Genomic DNA, 17,591 nt, shown 5'->3' on the forward strand with positions numbered 1-17,591 from the left:
CAAAATTTTCCAAATGGATATGTGCATTTTTCTGAAATCTCCCAAACCTGATACTGTAGATTGAGGGGCCAGACCACCTTTTGTTTCATGTTTCACAAAACCCCCGCAGTCCCTCACCACAGCTCCCTATTTCAAGGCTGTCGCTGAATAGCCAGCAAACCATTTCCTGAAGCGCCGAGGTCACTGGATAAATGATGTTTTCATTTGACAACCCCGGGTCGCCGCTAAAGGAGGGTCTTCAGAAGGAGCCTTTTGAAATTACAGTACTGATGAAGCGTGAGAAATTACAGGCACTTAGAAGTGATTTCATCGAGCACAAGAGAGCAGAGGGACCACCCCTACGCAGCCTGGGCGAGAGGGACTGATGGCAGTGTGCACACAAACACACAAACACCGACGACTCTGCATGCGCGCAGAGCTAATGTATAAACACATCAGCACCCGGCCACAACCACACACACACACACACACGCACGCATTTGCAGACAACTTCCAGTAAGCATCATGTGAGCAGGACTCCGCTGATCCGATATGATCATAAAGCTGACTTTGTAGTTAGACGCACAGAGGGACTAAAGTTATATTCAGGAGTCAGTCATTGTTCTCTTTCACTCACTGCTTGAGTTATCCTAATGGAGATCGGCTGAGACGAGCAATGCCCAAGGGCCACTGGTCCCTCTCCACCCTTCCTGGGAATGGGCTCTTGGTCAGGATGGTTTTGGAAGGAAGCCTCTAATTTTTTTTTTTTTTTTTTTTTTCCTGTGCCTGGCCCTCTGCTAAATCAGAGCTATGCAGAGCTGGTTTGGAGCTGTGCCTCAATAATGATCCATCCCCGGAGCCGCTGAAGTGGAATCATTTTCATTTCGGTCTTCTCCTCTTCACTTCCCAGCTGGGCCGTGCTCTCTCCGTCTGCATGTGTGACTTTTCAAAGCCTCCTAATTTCATTTCACACTGTTTATTTTGGAGATGTTAAACACCCGTGTGAGGTTGAATCTTTTAAAATAGCAACCCTCCAGCGCAGCGCTGATCCCAAAGATGGCAGGAGCCCCTCATTCACAGGAGTGTTTCCCCGCTTTTCTCCACCGCAGGAGTCCCACTCAAAGCCCTCCCAGCATGTCTGTCTGTTTGCTGTCTGTCTCTGTTTGGATTCTGTTCGAGCCTTTGCTCTCTTTTCACAATCCCTGTCCAAAAGTGTCACTCAGCTCTAAGTTGCATTCACGCACACATACAGAAAACACGCTCACATGTCTCGCAGCTCTCAGCAAAGAGAGCGTGGTGGTGGGAATTCTGCTGCAAATGAACAGTTTCCATTCAACGCGTCAGTTTCAGCTCAGTTTTCCACTGCAGCCTAAATGCACTAATAATTACATTTTAGGGAGTTCCCCATTAATTTGCTTTTCTTTTGGAGTGTTTGTTGAAGAGATTAATATAAGTCTTAAGTATGTCTTACTGTTAACCCTTTAAATCCTCTTGAAAGAAAAACTAATGGGAAAAAATGATTTCCTAACCTGGGGAAACACCCTGGGAAACACAGACATGGACTTTCAAAAATGAATGTTTTACAGTGGTTGGCTGTTTAAAACAGAGACCTGCTAGACTTTACCAGTTTGAACTAGACCTGGACTCTCCAGACATCACAAACACCTGGGTCTTTTATAAAGTAACACAGATTAAAACTGGACTTGGAACTATTTGAAACTCGTTGATTCATCAAACTTTCCCCGGATCTTTTAAAGTCGGACAGAGATTGTTCTAAATAAACTTGAATTCTTTTTATTTTTTGAACGATACTCAGATTCTTTGAACTGAAGACCTCCTGAGTAATGTTAAGTTCTCTCAGCCAAACTCTTTCAACAAGAAAATTTCCCCTTTTTTTAAAAGAAAACATCAACATGGCAAATATAGTTGAGTCATTTGGACAGTGAGGAAATTTTTAGCTAAATGGTTTTGTCTTATACTATAGGAAACATAATGAGTAAACAGTTCTTCAGATTTGAAGAAGCCTTTATTTCATTTCTTTTCAACATTCTATATTACCTAAATGCTAACTGCTTAAACATATCAAACAAGTGAATCCATCTATATGTGTTAGTTTTCTTTTTTTGTTTTATTTTCCATCTCACGGTCATGTGGCGCTGGAGTCAGTCGCAGCTGATTGCGGATGAAAGCAGGGTCCACCCTGGACAAGTCAGCCGTCCATCACAGCTCAGACACACCTATGGAAACACTCACCACTTCACCACTTCACCACTTCACCACTCCACCACTTCACCACCATGCAGCCCAAAGTGAATCTAGCATTACTTATGATGGTTCAGTGAGCTTTAACATCAGATTAAACCGTATATTTGCAAAGGTCTGAAGACGTTTTTATTTAATATAGTAGTAATTTTTAATGTTTAACTTCCACAAACAAACCAAAGGTAAACAATGAAACCTGCATGATGTGACTAAACTTGTCAAAGGGTGAGTTAAACCAGTTAGTCTGGCTCAGCTCTAAGACCTGGATCAGGATCACGGGAGACCATATCGGGCGATGGTGGGAAACGACTGCAATGAGTGAGGGAAGTTTACAGAGATCAACAAGCAGGTCTGACTTCCTTCAATGTTATTACGTAAAGAAAAATAAAATTATCCATGATGTATGCTTTAATTTAACTTATCCACAAATCTTACAGTGTAGTGAATGTGAGTGGTGTTTTGTGGCCATGTTGTGGGTTTTTTGTATGGGAATCCCGTCAATTAAGACTGTAAGGAGTGAGGAGGTAAAGTGAGGAAAATTCACCTGAATGCTGTCAAAATTGGAAAATTGAATCAACAATGTACTTCAGAGGAAAAGCTTTGCCTCTAGATTTTAGCAGGTACTTTGAATAGCTGTAATTTCAAATCTGCAGATGTGAAATACATCAATAAAAATGACCTGACCATCATCACTGGATTTTTGCGTTGTTGTATTTTCTGTCATTTTATTTGCCGCTGTCTTGCAAACACTTACAGCTCTGAAAAGTGTCCAACTAGTAAGTTTCCAGGATGCATGGAAGGGTTATTTTGTACTGTGAAGCAGAGTTAAGTTCAGTTCCTCCAAATTTCAGAAATTCACATAAAACACCAAATCACTTTGTTTTCTGTTTTAAAGGACTGACTTTCATCAGACCTGTCTCCACCTATTCATGGAAATAAAAAAACAGCTCTTCAACATGCTGTTTGCTTGTTTAGTTACCATTGGCTGCATGAGCTAAAATTTAAGTCATTTCCATTTTGTGCTAAGCTTTCACAGCAGCTGAGTGTCGAGCTTAACGTTTACTGTACAGACATGAGTGTGAAACACAGTAGGCCTTCTCATCTAACTCTCAGCTCGAAAGCAAGTAACTGTCATTCCTGAAACATTGAATTATGTGTTCAAAGAGCTTAATAAGAAGTCAAAGTCGTCTCTGAGCTGCTCAGGCTCTGTATAATATGTGGTGTATTATCTTTACACTGAACGTATGGAACCCAAATTAAATTTTAAGACATGTTAAGTTAGTCAGCCACAGCGTATGCGGCCATGTTTCAGTTGAGGTGGTGTAAACAGCATGCACGTGTTTCATTTCATACGCTGATCACTTCACATCAAGTCTAATCTGGTGGCGGAAAAAAAAAAGAAAGAAAGAAAAAAAAGAAAAAGCGGGGATCAGAGCCAGCTCTTCCGTGCGCTGCCGTGATTACTCGACCACGTAACCCAGGCCATACATGTCTGTCTCCACTTCTTGCCCTGCTCCATGTACACACATATATACAAAACTCATACATCAAAGCCCTACACTCAATTCCACGCAAAAGATAAACACGAGGGGAGCCCTGCAGATGGTTAGCTCCGGGACAGAGGCTTCTCTGTACGTTCATGTTTGCATGAGTGTTTGTGAGGAGAACTCTTCAAGCAGGATGGAAAATAGAAGTGTCTGTGCACTTCTTCTTCATTCATTTTTTTTCTTTTTTAAAAACTGGTTTTGAGTTGACCAGAGAGAAAAAGACTCTTTAAAGCTTCTGAGCAGCTATTATTCACACGTGCAGGGAAACATTCGAGCAGAGCTGCCTCGGCTTTATTGGTGGCAGTTTATAGGGATATCCATGACGCTCCCACTGCTCTGGAGAAGCTTCTCCACATTATTCCAGGGCAACGGCAGGTTAATGGAAGCCATGTGGAGCCGCCCTGCGTTTCCTCGGACCATGAGCGCTTCACTGACGTCGAGATGTGACGACGACTGGCGGTACGGCTACCCAGACTCCAGGTCGGGATGGAAACATTGGCCATTCTTGAGCAACAGCTGCTTTTCTTGGCCACAACAGAGAGAGAAGTTCCATATCCACCTGAGACTGCTCAGTGCGTGTGGACATGCACGCTGATGTGTGTCTGGATTTTGTCTTTGGTTGCTTGTGGTTTCGCTGTGTCTTGTGGCTACACTGTCTTGCAAGTCAACCAATTTGCCCAAATTTTTCAGTGCAAGCACTTCAGCTAAGGAGGAAGAGGCCAACAGAAAAGTTGCATCAGAATCAGCGGTTGGGTCAACCTCTCATTTTTTTTCCAGTTTTTTGACGTATGTATTTGTACATGTTATTTTATGCATTTTTTCCCAAAACAAACTTTGACCATACTCCAGTTAGTGAATCCATATGTTATATGGTTTTGCTACTTTTGAAGCAGTTCCGAAATTTTCTTGAAATTATGCTTTTGTGACATTAACTCAAACATGGCAGTAAAATAACAACTGAACCACAGAAACAGCCAGAATGGATTTATTCTGCTTGAACTGTCGTTGCAGTTTGCATTTTAAATTTTTGTTGGGTAGCTTATTGAATTCCTTAACTTAACGCCACCTGTTAAGGCTTTGCTCGTGTTTACACTTCAAGCTGGAGCGTGCAATTGCAATTTAATGCTTTGCTCAGTTGCTGTTTTTTTCTTTGGGCTGTGCACCTAATTGTTTAAGTGTTAAATCTCTGTGTCAAAATGTCACAGATCAACGAAGAGAATTCACTCGGCACGTTGTCTTCTCAAAGTAAGCACCAGGGCCACTTAATGTGACCGTTGATAGTTTCAACCATAGTTTGCAATGATTTCTATTAATGAGGTTAAATAAATCAGAAATTGTCTATTGAAGTTTGTGTCAATACAGAGTTGGACATTTGTGGGCCTACAAGAAGAATAAAATTTCAAATTCTAAAAATAAAGTTTAGTTCAGACTATAATCTGTGCTGTTCACAAAGGATTGAACTGAAGCGGATCTGAGAAAAAGTCAAGTTTATATCATTTTTGCCTTCAGCCATGAGTTAGTTCATTTGTTAAACGTATTTTTTTTTTATGAAAACCTGTGCAGAAAGAGGGCTGTGAGTCATTATGAAGTAGCTAACAGTATGTGGTACTCCTGTGTTCATGCTACAATTTCCTGAAAGATGCGAAACCGTTGTGTGAAACTACGCAGCAAAAGGGGCAGTCTGTATTTTTCTGATATTCCAACATATCTAAATAATAATTCCCGTAGAGGCCATGTTTAAATGTTGAAGCTACAAACCACCACTTCGATTTGAAATTATTTTTAATGAAGAAAATAAAAAAGCTTTTCTTACCAGAAATTAGTCTAATAATTAAAATCTATTCACCTATCAGGTTCCATTTATACAAGCCCAATTTAGATGTCTGGCTCAATAAACACGATGCGCAGTGTGCACTTTCATCTCGGAGCCATGATTGTGATGTTAACTGCTTGGCAAAAGAACATGACACCCAGGGTGACACAGGGATTACTGGTTCTATATTTAGTTTTTATGTACATGAATATTGGCAGGACAGCTCTGTACATGTGACACACGCACACACGCACGCACTCGCACACACTTGCACACGCACACGCACGCACACACACACACAGCGATACAGTGATAATAACACAGATCCGCAGCACAGAACACATTTACAAGATGGGCTCTAGAGCAAACACTGGCTGAGATACGCATGGGAATGTCCGAACTACGACAACTTCCTCATAAAACTGGAATCTTCTCGTAACAGTTATTATTGTCATCAATAAAAACAAGCGATCAAAAACAGAGACGAAAAGTATAAAATAATTTAAATTCCTCCTAAAACATGTGGTGAATATGCAGCAAGAGATCTGTACAAAGCGGTCAGCTCGCGCGTCTTCTCCGGCCGACGTGATTTGGAACTGAGAGGTGAGACAAACATGACGGACAATAGCAAATGTCATGCAGCAACATAGAAACATACGAGGTGAAAGATGATCTTCTTTGAAGTTCTGCCTCCCCAGTGGCAACGCGAAGTCGGGACGGCGAGCCTGGTAACAAAGCACCTCACGCTATGGGCCTACCAGGCACGCCACGATGAAATGTAAACATAAATATACAAGTTGATATCTCTCTCAACAAACAGTTCAGTCACTGCCACAGGGCCATCGGCTGTGTGAGTAGTCAGTCTGTATACACTCCTTAGTAGAATATCACTTAGAGTTAAATAAACTTATTTAATATATATATTTATAATAGATTTATTCTTTGCAGAGTCATTTAACAGTATTTCCTTGTTTTCACCAGTTTGCTCTGGTATTTCACCGAGTGGCCACTGTGTCCCACCACGTAAACATCCAGCTGGTAGCTCTTGCCCGCCTCCAGGCCAGTGATGGTTTCTGTAGTCACAGCCTTCTGCAGGTTCGGGCTGTGGAAGTACTTGCACAGGACCTTTTCTGACTTCCTGCGGGTCTCTGGTCCGGCGCACTGATTCTGTTCTCGGCGTCGCTGCTCCTCACCGTAATTTTCAGCCACCTCCTTGCGGTAAATGCAGTATTTGTTGCGGTCCTGCGTGCCCAGCCAGGCCACGGTCACAGAGGAGCAGGTGCGCAGCTTGTCGAAAGCCTTGATGCGGGTGTCCTCGGGAAGCGAAGGGAAGGGCTGCTTGCTGCTGGGCCGGGTGGTGGCAAGCACCTTCAGGGTGGAGGCGCCTTTCCGGCTGCCCCGCAAGCGGATCAGGTACTTGGCTTTTGGCTTCCCCCGCAGCTGGAACTGCCGTACCCCCTCCACGTTCTGGGAGAGCAGCAGCTTGCCGTCACGCCTGACCTGCACCTGCACGGCATCCAGACACGTGTGGACAAACAGAGTGACCCTCTGGTGGGAAGAGACCGGAGCGAAGCGCAGAAACTTGCTGCCCTTTCTCTTGATGAAAACGTCCGATACTTTTCCGTCTTTCAGCTCCACGGTCTTCTGACGAGCCTCCTCTTTAGTGCGGGCGAAGGTTCCTACGTATGCTGTGCTGGTGTTGGTGGCAGAATTCACTGCAAACACGTCAAAGTAGTATTGTGTGTCCGGTTTCAGGTCTGACACAGTGAAAATGTTTTTATTGCCAATGCACACCTTCTGAATGTCTGACACTTTGAGCTTGGCCGTGTACGCCCGCGAGATCTTGTTACTTGTGAGGCCCCGGTCTTTTCCAAAACCGTTGTCGGAAGAAACAAAACCAAAGTGCACAAAGTCAAACGGGCTGAAGTCCCTGCCCGGTTTAGGAGCCAGCATGAAAGCATCATCGGTGCTCATTTTAGCCTCAGCCGCACACATACTCTTGAAATTGTGCTCCTTGTTGATCACGACACAGTACTGGACAGGCTGGCCCATCAGGGAGCCCGTTGGAGTCGGCTTCCACGCCAAGGTGACGGTGGTGCGGCCCAGTGCCGTCACATCCACGCGGGGGTCATACGGCAGCTCTGGGTACGGCTGGTCGGACTCTGGAGTCGTGGTGGCATACACCTTGAAGTTACTGTCTTTCTCAGTGGACAACAACTCCAGCTGGTAGAGGCCGGACGGCGTGCTGGTGGCCACGTAGGACTCCACGTCGTTACCCTTGTAAGTAAAGAGCTCGGTGCCCTCGTCCACCGTCACCTGCTGCTTCTGCTGGTCAAGAGGTTCAGGCTCTCCTGAAAAAAACAATGGAAAAAAGGGACAAAATGTCAACTCTTTGCTTGATACTTCATCCAAGTTTTCATTTCAGTCATTGTGTTCAATGATCCTTCTTCATTAGTGAATCTTTGGCAGAGTTCTTGAGCTGGAGGTATTCTGTTTTGGCTCTCCATCAATTACATTCTTGTTGATATAGTCCTTCCAGACTGTCTTCAAACTTGGCACTGATTAACTCATCACATGTTGCAGGCCAAATTACCAGTCTAAGTCGGTGTGACATGACGAAAGCTTGCAAGCTCCAGCTGATTCATTGTGGTTATACTTAATTTCTCTTGCTGCAAGATGAATTGATTCGACTTCGATGGACAATGCTCGATGAGACTTTTTTGCCATGTGTGGGGAATTCTTACCCATGAAACTTCCTACTGCATTAATCGATAATGGACATGAGTCTTAAGATTAATGTCATCTGAAACACTGCAGGTCAGCAGAGGAGCACATCATTCAGGTGCTAAATCTAGCTCCTATAATTATTATCAATATAAGAACATTTTCCGCCCAAACTGAAAATGCATTAATGCCATGAGGTCATATTCAAACTCTGAAAGCCTCGCGGAAGATTAGCCCCCTCACATGGCAACCATGTTTTTACTCCAAACATCCCCAAAGATCACAGGCCAGCTTTCACTTGGTCTTTCCGGGAAGCTGTGCTACAAAGAGGCGCCTTGTAGCTTCGACATGAGAGGGACAGTCAGAGCTCCCACTCCGGCTTCAGCAAGTAACCATAATATTGTGTTTGTAAGCCCGAGAGTGTGCTCAGTGGTGTAGTAAAAATTAATGCTGGAAGATCTCCTCCCACCAGAGACATCTTACAAAACGGCGGTGCAAAGACAGCGAGAAGTTCACGGGTCGCACTGTTCCTCCATCACGTGTCTTTGTAAAATCACTGCGTGCGCAGGATCAAAGTATTCTCATTATTCTTCCTGTTCAGCATAAAGCCTTTTCTTCTGAGGTGCAGTTGCTCTATTCTGCCATGTAGCTACAAAATTAAACAGTTTTGGATTGTCATTTTGACTTAACTTGGATTTGGGATTCGATTTGACAAGAACACACACGAACACACACACGTGCACGAAGATATATATGCTCACTTCTCACAAAACCACTACTTTAGTCATATGGCAAGGTCTCCTGTGCTGAAAGGACACACTCCAGATGGAGAAAGTTACGATATGAGGTGGAAAAAACTAAAAAGCAAAGACGGAAAAGAGGAAGGATCACAGACACGAGTGCAGAAGGATTTACCTTGAAAACACCAAGACAGCTTAAGTAAAGGGATGTAATGGCTTTGATTCAGTGGGCTGAGTTGAGCTGAGCCCTCCTCTGAAATTATAGCCGTCAGCTTGGGACCAGTCAGACCTCATAAGTGGTCAGACTAGACACTACGACTGTGTCTTAATTAAAACCTACCAAAACACAAAGCCTAACATCACAGTGTTGGTTAATTGTGTGTGAGAGGATCGAGATATTTCCACATAACGTGTCATTAACCTCTTCCACTGCTGCCTGATGTCAATTATACCTGAAGCTTCTCCGCTGGCCTCTTCTGGAAGCTCCTGCAGAGTTAGTTTCCACTCCAGAGGAGCATCACAAGGTGTCACGGTCACAGACAGGGGTGTGTTGTCTTCTTCCACCACAAAGTAGTACCTGTGGAAATAACAGGTCTGATATGAGCGCCGATGTCCATGACTCATCAAGAGTTTGACGTTCTTCTAAATAATGTGTGGAGTAAATACATGGAGCAGACTGTAATGCTCAAGAACGTGGTGGCAGCACTATAACATCAGCCTCAGTCTTCCTCCTTAGCTGACAGACTTTCTCATCTATTATTCAGTTCTTGCATAAACAGAAGAGATCATGTTTCACTGGTACGTCTGATGTTTCCTGTCTCTTGAAAGAAAGTGGCCATCAACATGTTTCATGTTCTCCTTAGTGATCCGTCAGCAGCCTGAGGTGGAACCCAATATAGACTGCTTTATCACGCCGTCCATTCAGTCAGCGATGTGTCTGCAGAGCTCTTACCTTTTGGGCGTATCCCTGAACAGATAGCCACTGATCTCAGCGCCATCTGGGATGACGGAGGAGTCGTGGAACAGCGACTTGTCTCTGATCTGCATCTGGAACAGTCCCTCATCTCTTGTGGGCAACTTCTGGGCCTCAGATCCCACCGCTATCACGCCAAACAGCACCAGCAGCACGCCACTCCAGCCTTTACACTGCCTCATTCTGAAACACAGGAGAACGAACAGAGTTTCACAGAGAATCAATTTATCATTATTATTTAAGGAGGTCACTCAGTGTGTTGCAAAAAAAAAACCCTGAAAAAACACAATTTCTAAAGACAATATACAGTTGTTACATTTTTATTTTCCGGTCAGTGTCTAAATAGCCAACACAGGCACGTTTTAAACTGAAAACCTTTTCTTCAAAACTAAAATTAACCCAATAATGCTGGGGTCTGCAGGAAAAAGACATGTGATCACTGCTTCAAAGCACATGAATAAATGACCTTTAAATTTCTGCTAGCTGGAGTAGCTGTATAGCTGTTCCATCAGTGTTCTGCAGTTCAAAAGTGCTTTTCCCCACCGTGTCTTTGTTACAACCCAAATCATCATTTAATTTCAAATCTTGTTCATAACACAACCACCATCTGCTCTGGAAATGTGCAGAGGGAAGGAGCGCCCGGCCCTCTCCACGCAGGGAGAGAGGGGATTAGTATCTGAACAGGAACGTGTGAAGGAGCAGACACTGCTCAGCGCTCCGGGGAACCACACCATTCCATAAATCGCTTAATCATAAAAAAAAAAAAAAAAATCCCCAAATCCATGTCGTTTCAGTTTTTATTGAGGGTAATATGAAAATGTTTGGTGGTGCTGTTTGCAGTTTGAGCGGCGACTCGGGACGAGGTGCAGCTGACCGTGACTGAGGAGCCTCTCGCGTATCCCCTGTCTATTGATTTTGCCCCATTGATTGCAGCTGATGGGAACACCAAATCCCTGGTGATTTAATCAGTATAATGATGGCAGATTAGCCAGATACTTTACTGCCATTTACTGCAAGCGAGATGGTGTCCTTTTAATGACCCCTTCCCACTCTCCCCTTTCTCTGCTCTTTGTCTCTCCCTCTATCCCTTGATCACTGTTTTGTTCATCAACCAAAAACCCCTTTCACACTTTCACACGCATCCGTCCCTCTTTGCATGTGCTGCCTCCCTAAACAGAAGTACCAAAGCAAAGCCAGAGGGTTCCAACCTGGACGAAACCTTCACACTACAAACTTAGCTCCACTGCTGTATTATTGTCTTATGAAAACACAAGCCTCAAAAAAATCCCCTGACAGCTCCTGTCAGTGTCTCTGTCTCTGCCGACGTCTGCGCCCGGCCTCCCCCGTCAAGCCGCCAGACTTCAGAGAGCAAAAAGGAAAGCCGCCTAAGTGGTACTTTGAGGCTTGACTCACACAGGGAGTGGAGATCCTTATCGCCTCGGCTTGTCTCTTTCCACTTCAGAAACATGTCACTTGGAACAAAGACATGTCTATTAATACCCAAGACAGCGCCGAGGTGGTATGTCCAGAGTCGCTCGGAGCTGCCTTTCATTCCAACATCCCAACACCACCACCATCACCACCACCACCACGCAGCGAAGCGCGGCTCTGTCGTCACACATGGCGTCCGCTCGCGCTCACACGGCCGGGGTTTGATCGCCACTGTCATTAGCACATCTGACGTGCGCTCCTCACATGTGACGCTGCTGGTTTAAACCCTGCGAGCGCACAGGGCGCCCATCTCCGCATGTGCCGTGTGTCGCGGGGAGATGACATCTGAGTATCGGAGCTGTTGCGTTGGGGTCACTGTGGTTGCACGGACCAGCGCAGAGTCAACATGGTTTACACACACACACACACACACACACACGCACACACGCATGCACACGGCCTGTCCCGGATCTGTTTTTACACGGGGGCCTGTGCCATTCTCATGCCACAGAGTTTCCTTAACCAAAATAACATAGAAAAAAAGCTGCATCTGGAACAAATAAAGTGTAATGTTTAATTAGAAAGAGGAAGAATTCGGGATCGCAGTTCGTGCAGCAGATAATTTCAAGGCAAAGTCACCCACAGTCGTGCCAACTTCATTTTGCTGTTTTCATTTTATGTTTATTTATACATTGAAAAGATTTTCACTTTCAGTGGAGATTCATGAAACACTCTCCGTATGCATTAATTGGGAATCGATAGGCCTGTTTAATGGGACTCTTAGAAAAATAGAGAAGCTTACACCCCAATGAAATGAGACAAGACCATTTTTCCAATTACATCGTAAGAATGCACACATGCCCGAGTTCACCTTAAACTCATGTGTGACCTTGCTGCTTTAAAAATTTAATTTAGACTAGTGGAGAAAACCTAACTAGTTTGAGTTCCACGAAATTGAAGTAATAAATTAGGGTTTAAAAAAGTGAGAATGGCAAGAAAAAAATTCAAGTTACACAACATCAGTCCCAAATTTCAGTTCAAACAGCAGAACTGCACTGACTGATGTGTTAGATTAATTGAACTAGACATTATACTGAGTCACCTTTAAGCCATCGTTACACTTTGCTACACAATTGAACTTGAAATGTCAAATGAAGCCAAGCTCAACTGGAAAACAAGCTGATTTAGCTAAACTCTGCTCCTTTTCTCCAGTGTACAGTATCGGTGTTGAACGGTAGAAATTGCAATAAAACGGGCTGCATCTCTTTCCCATTCCTATGTAATCTGAGGAATGGCATCTCATCAATTGGATCTCAGCTTTAACAGCTTTGACCCAGCTCTAATTTGAGGTCATTACAAGAAAACTGTGTGCAGCGCCAAAACAAAATGTTCACACTTTGCGTCCATGTCCTTCCCAGATGGATGCAATCTTTTCAGCAACATCTGCAAAATTAAAATCATTCACGATTCACTGACAATGTGGGGGCGGCTATTTCAATGGCGTGCAACAATTCGGCTGCAACTTTCATCCACCTGATCAACTCTGCGTGCTCGTCTCAGGAGTGCATTTGCAGCGGGAACATGGTAATTACCAGCACACTCATGAGGTCTGTCTTTTTTTTAGGAACACAAGGAAGACAGCCTCCACGCATCCCCAATCCTGTCATGCATGTGTGCACGAATGAGCTCGTGTGCGTGCATGTGTGTGTGTGTGTGTGTGTGTGTGTGTGTGTGTGTGTGTGTGTGTGTGTGCACGAAGCTGCCCCTGACCTCCCCCTTTTTCTCCCCTCACTTTGTTTAACCAGCCTCTCTCTCTCTCTCTCTCTCTCTCTCTCTCTCTCTCTCTCTCTCTCTCTCTCTCTCGCTCCTTCCCCTCCAGCTCCTTGTCAAGATGGATAAGCCTCCTGCCTGCTGCCACATGGAGCTCATTAACAGAACGGGAGGGAATAAAAGACAGTTTAATTTCAACACAAATAAAGAGACATTTCAGATTCCACCCAACAAGACGCCTGGCATGAACCTGAAGCCTCTGTGTGTGTGTGTGTGTGTGTGTGTGTGTGTGTGTGTGTGTGTGTGTGTGTGTGTGTGTGTGTGTGTGTGTGTGCGGGCGCGTGTGTTTTCTTTAAGGAAGTCTGAAGGCAGATTTATGGCGGGTCCTCCGGTAGCGAGCTCCATCTCAGCTGTCACATCAGGGCCAATGCTGGGATTGCAGTGAGTGGAGAATATGAGGAGGGGGGGTTGAAGAAGGGCCGAGAGCCAAGGATGGAACCACACTGGACCTGGACCTGTTATGTAGGCAGGCCAAACAAAATCATGTCTGGTGTTCTTGGATGACTAAACAGCCCATTAATGAATTGGTAGAGACTGTGGTAAGGGCTCTCATCCAAGCAAGGAGATTTTTATCTGCTGTGTATGTATGTGTGTCCGGATGTGTAAGCGTGCGTCCAAAACCATAACATTCCTCTTGCTCCACTCTGCGTACAAGTATAAATCATCACTCAGGGCCTGTCTGCTCGCCATTCACAACATCACTCACAGTTTGAGTTTCTTACTTCCACATCATCACAACCACAGGCTGGCACAGCAGCATCACTGGGGAGGGAGGAGAGCCCAGTTTCCTTTCTTCCTCACCCTCCCATCCCCTCCGCTGGCTCCTCTACAGGCCATCCCCGGCGCTTGCGTTTAGCACCGCATGCTGGAATGTCTCGATGAGAGCAAGGTCGGGGTCGTAGGGCAGCTTTCTCCGTTAAAAAACACAAAAAAACAACACCCATTCAGGCAAAGTTGAGGGTGGGGGAGTGGCTGTGGCTCTGACTGATGTGCTGGCATTGTGGCAGCCAGGGTGATTATAGATCACAAGAGAAAATGCCCCCATGGGAAAGTCATCCACCCACCCACTGCCCATCATCCGGGGCACGCATGCACAAGGGCCCCTGCCCTGGGAAATGAGTCAATCACCTCCTGTTAAGGTTGTGTTCAGGGAGGCAGAGCAGGCTGTTCAGCAGCTGAGTGCGAGTGGGCTCTGCCTCTTCTTGTGTCCATCTGAGGGAGCATAATGAGGGGCTTTGCAAAATGAGCGTGCCCAAGGAGGAGGAGGAGGAGGAGGAGGTGGTGGGGAAGGAGGAGGAGGAGAGTTAGAAGCGCCTTTGGTTTGGATATGATGAATAATTTAGAAAGGAAATAAAAAACTCGAACCCTTAATCTCCCGGCGCTGACTCTGGACGTGTGACAAAAGGCTATCGAGGAGGAGACTGTATATATGCAGAGGGCTGTCACTTCCCTGGACGCGCACGGCTATAGCAACACTGGCGGAATTCTTTCAGCCAGAGAGTTTTCATATGCAAATCACGGTTTAGTTACGGTATGCGACGCAGACCTTCCCATTTTAAGACTTCTTCTTCTCTCTCTCTCTCTCTCTTTTTTTTTTTTTTTGTTCATGATTCATTCTCCTGAGAAAGTAGAAAGAAGGGAGCCAGTGTGGCTTCACCCCGCTGCTAAATACAGTTATTCAAATCCCCACTCCGGGTATGTCTCTCATTAAACACCGACAGAGAGGCTCTCACATGGACCGGATGGAGAAAACAACTCCCGACACAACCTGAGCTGTCATTCATCTGCTTCAGATCGTTTCAATTAAAATGATGTCAGGCCAAACAGATCCAGTTCTGCCCTGATATGCAAGCGTATCTCATCTTGGAGCGCTCAGCTCAGGTCCATCCGGGCTCGTACAGGTGCGTAAAAGTACGCAAGTGGAGGCACGGTGGAAAAAAAAAATCATTCATCAACACCAGAGGAACGTTTCCCTGTGTTGTAGGGTTAAAAAAGTGCACCCGTGGAGAAAATGTCACCTTCAGTGCAGGGGCAGCCAGAAATAGTATTGATAAATGTCCTGTATTGGGTGCCGTGTCAGCCCTGGGAGCATGGGAACTGTCGAGAGGCAGAGGAGCAGAAAACGAGACTTTTGTAAAGTTCATCAGCTCATCGGCACGGTGCGGCGTGCAGTCCAAACCCAAAATAAGCCTAAAATTACAAAAGCATGCGAGTTGGGGCTTGATTGAAATGTGTTTGAAACTTTTAACTTCCCGGAGTTGTAAACCGCAAAACCTCTTCTCCTCTCTCTCTTTCTCGCTGGCAGAGGTTTCAAAGGCTCTACTTAACACGGGGAGCCCGGCTCTGAATTTTTATGGAGCTTTTATGCATATGAAAAAAGAGGCCGAAAAGCTTCAGGAGAAAGAGAAAAAAAAAAGTTAAAGGAAGAAAAAGGAAGTTTTTCCTAATCTCATAATTTCCTTGAAGCTCCGGATCAGACGCGCGCAGCTCGCCAGGAAACTCATGCAGGAGAAAAATGACAAAATCTTGTTGCGGCAGACTCTCTTACCTCTCCAAATATGCAGCGACAAAGTTATCTGAAGGATGGTGCGTCTTGCTTTGAAACACACTCCGAAATTTCTTGATTTTCAAGAAGGAAAAAGTGCCGTTAAAAAAAAAAAAACTAAAGCGAATCGGGGAGCAAAATGAAAACACGCGCTGTCCTCTGCAGTGTCCAGTAGTTCCCTCAGTTTGCACTTCTATTGTTGCTGCCTATCAATCGGATTAGGCAGCAGCTCTGGTGCGTGTTTGCAGTTTTCTTGCGGATTTAACTGGTCTCCAGTGAGAGAGAGAGAGAGAGAGAGAGAGAGAGAGAGAGAGAGAGAGAGAGAGAGAGAGAGAGAGAGAGAGAGAGAGAGAGAGAGAGAGAGAGAGAGGGTATCCCGGCTGCTGCTGGCAGTGCGTCCCTCCCCTGCCGCGCCGCTGCTATTGAAACCTCCTCTGGATTGGAGGCAAAAAAACTGGTGCGAACTTCTCCAAGACACAGAAACCAGCCCACCACTTCAGCAGCACGCCTCAGAGACACAGACGGGGATCCGCTTCAAAGTTACTCTGCCCTTTAGGAAACAATTAAACCCGCATATTAAAGCCGAACTGTTAAAACAACATCAGCGTGATGCTGAAAACAGCCGAGGCTGGATGTAACACCTGATGTTGTTGTTGCAGGCAGCGGGGTTCCCCTCAGACTTTTTTGTTCCCTTACTGTTTACTGTGATGCTCTGTGGAAATTAATAGTTTGGGCAGTAGCGCCCTGCTGGAGTCACGCGAGCCTCGGGGCTTCGGTGCGCAGGCAAGTTTTGTCATGGGCCCTGATACCAAGGTGCGCACGAATAACACGATCATAGCGCGTGAGACCTTCTCAGCAGGGGAAAATAATGGCAGTGCCATGAACTTTTCCCTCACAGGATCTAATAAATCTAAAGTTTTACTGATCACCAGAGGAACTCTACAGCGAGGCCCCAGTGCTCGCTGCGCTGCAGACCGAGAATCCAAAGGCATTTACTGTCCCTGGGCTGATTTTATGACTTGATTGCTGTCTGTGTCTGACAATCTGGATTAAGAGGATGCTGCTGTTTCCTGCTGCTTTCTTCCCCCAAGAGGACAGTCTTTCATGTTTGCGCATCTGTGGATGTTCACGCAAGAGCGGCTGCAGGTGGCGCGCGGCGCAGCAGGACGCACAGATGACATCTTTATCTACAGGTTAGACCAGAATTACCAACAATATTCTGCTGCTAATTACTCCTCCAGGCAAGACAAGCGTTGTTCACAGGAAAGAATGCAAACTCGGAGAAAACAAGTGAAATCGATACATGATGACTTGTTCAGCGCAGTGCAATCTATACCAGACATAAAGGTGAATATTCCGGTGTGATGTACTGAAAATTATTGGAAAATGCTCCCAAATTTGCGGGCTTGTAGTGTTAATTGGGTTACTGGCGGCGTGCATTCAGTGCCACTTAGTGTTGGTACAACAGCGTCATCTAGCGGTTCCATCAGGTATGATACCCCTCTATAGGAAAGCAGGCCGGAAAGTATATTTCATATCTTTTTCTTTTTGTCAACAACTACAGAAAATCAATGCTTATGTTAAAGCTGACAAAAAATAAATAAATAAATAGATAAAATGACCTGATTTGTCTGATAAAATCAGCATTTCTTCCACCTCTCTCCAACCACATCACATACTGTATGTGAAAGTGTAAAATATAAATATATTGTTCCAAACTGGTCCACAGCCAGGGATAATAATAATT

The 17,591-nt window shown here is 45.1% G+C and overlaps 1 protein-coding gene across 1 annotated transcript; it reads right to left on the reverse strand.

The window, feature by feature from the left end:
* Window positions 1-5,610: 5,610 nt before the first annotated feature.
* Window positions 5,611-16,176, reverse strand: ndnf (neuron-derived neurotrophic factor). Its single transcript, XM_030083402.1, has 4 exons — window positions 15,848-16,176; window positions 10,018-10,221; window positions 9,518-9,642; window positions 5,611-7,952 (listed from the first exon to the last, which is right to left on the reverse strand). Exons 2-4 carry the CDS (start codon window positions 10,218-10,220, stop codon window positions 6,556-6,558), a joined length of 1,725 nt encoding a protein of 574 aa, XP_029939262.1. The 5' UTR covers window position 10,221; window positions 15,848-16,176; the 3' UTR covers window positions 5,611-6,555.
* Between the last annotated feature and the right edge of the window lie 1,415 nt (window positions 16,177-17,591).

The sequence above is a fragment of the Salarias fasciatus genome, chromosome 23, assembly GCF_902148845.1.
Source record: "Salarias fasciatus chromosome 23, fSalaFa1.1, whole genome shotgun sequence".
Classification (NCBI taxonomy): domain Eukaryota; kingdom Metazoa; phylum Chordata; class Actinopteri; order Blenniiformes; family Blenniidae; genus Salarias; species Salarias fasciatus.

What these genes read in the sequence shown, in the direction of transcription:
- ndnf (XM_030083402.1), bottom strand. Translation starts at nt 10,220, where the DNA reads ATGAGGCAGTGTAAAGGCTGGAGTGGCGTGCTGCTGGTGCTGTTTGGC. An exon ending in TTCAGGGATACGCCCAAAAG is followed by an intron (nt 9,643 to 10,017) that starts GTAAGAGCTCTG and finishes TTATTTCCACAG; the next exon opens with GTACTACTTTGTGGTGGAAG. An exon ending in GGCCAGCGGAGAAGCTTCAG is followed by an intron (nt 7,953 to 9,517) that starts GTATAATTGACA and finishes TGTTTTTTTCAG; the next exon opens with GAGAGCCTGAACCTCTTGAC.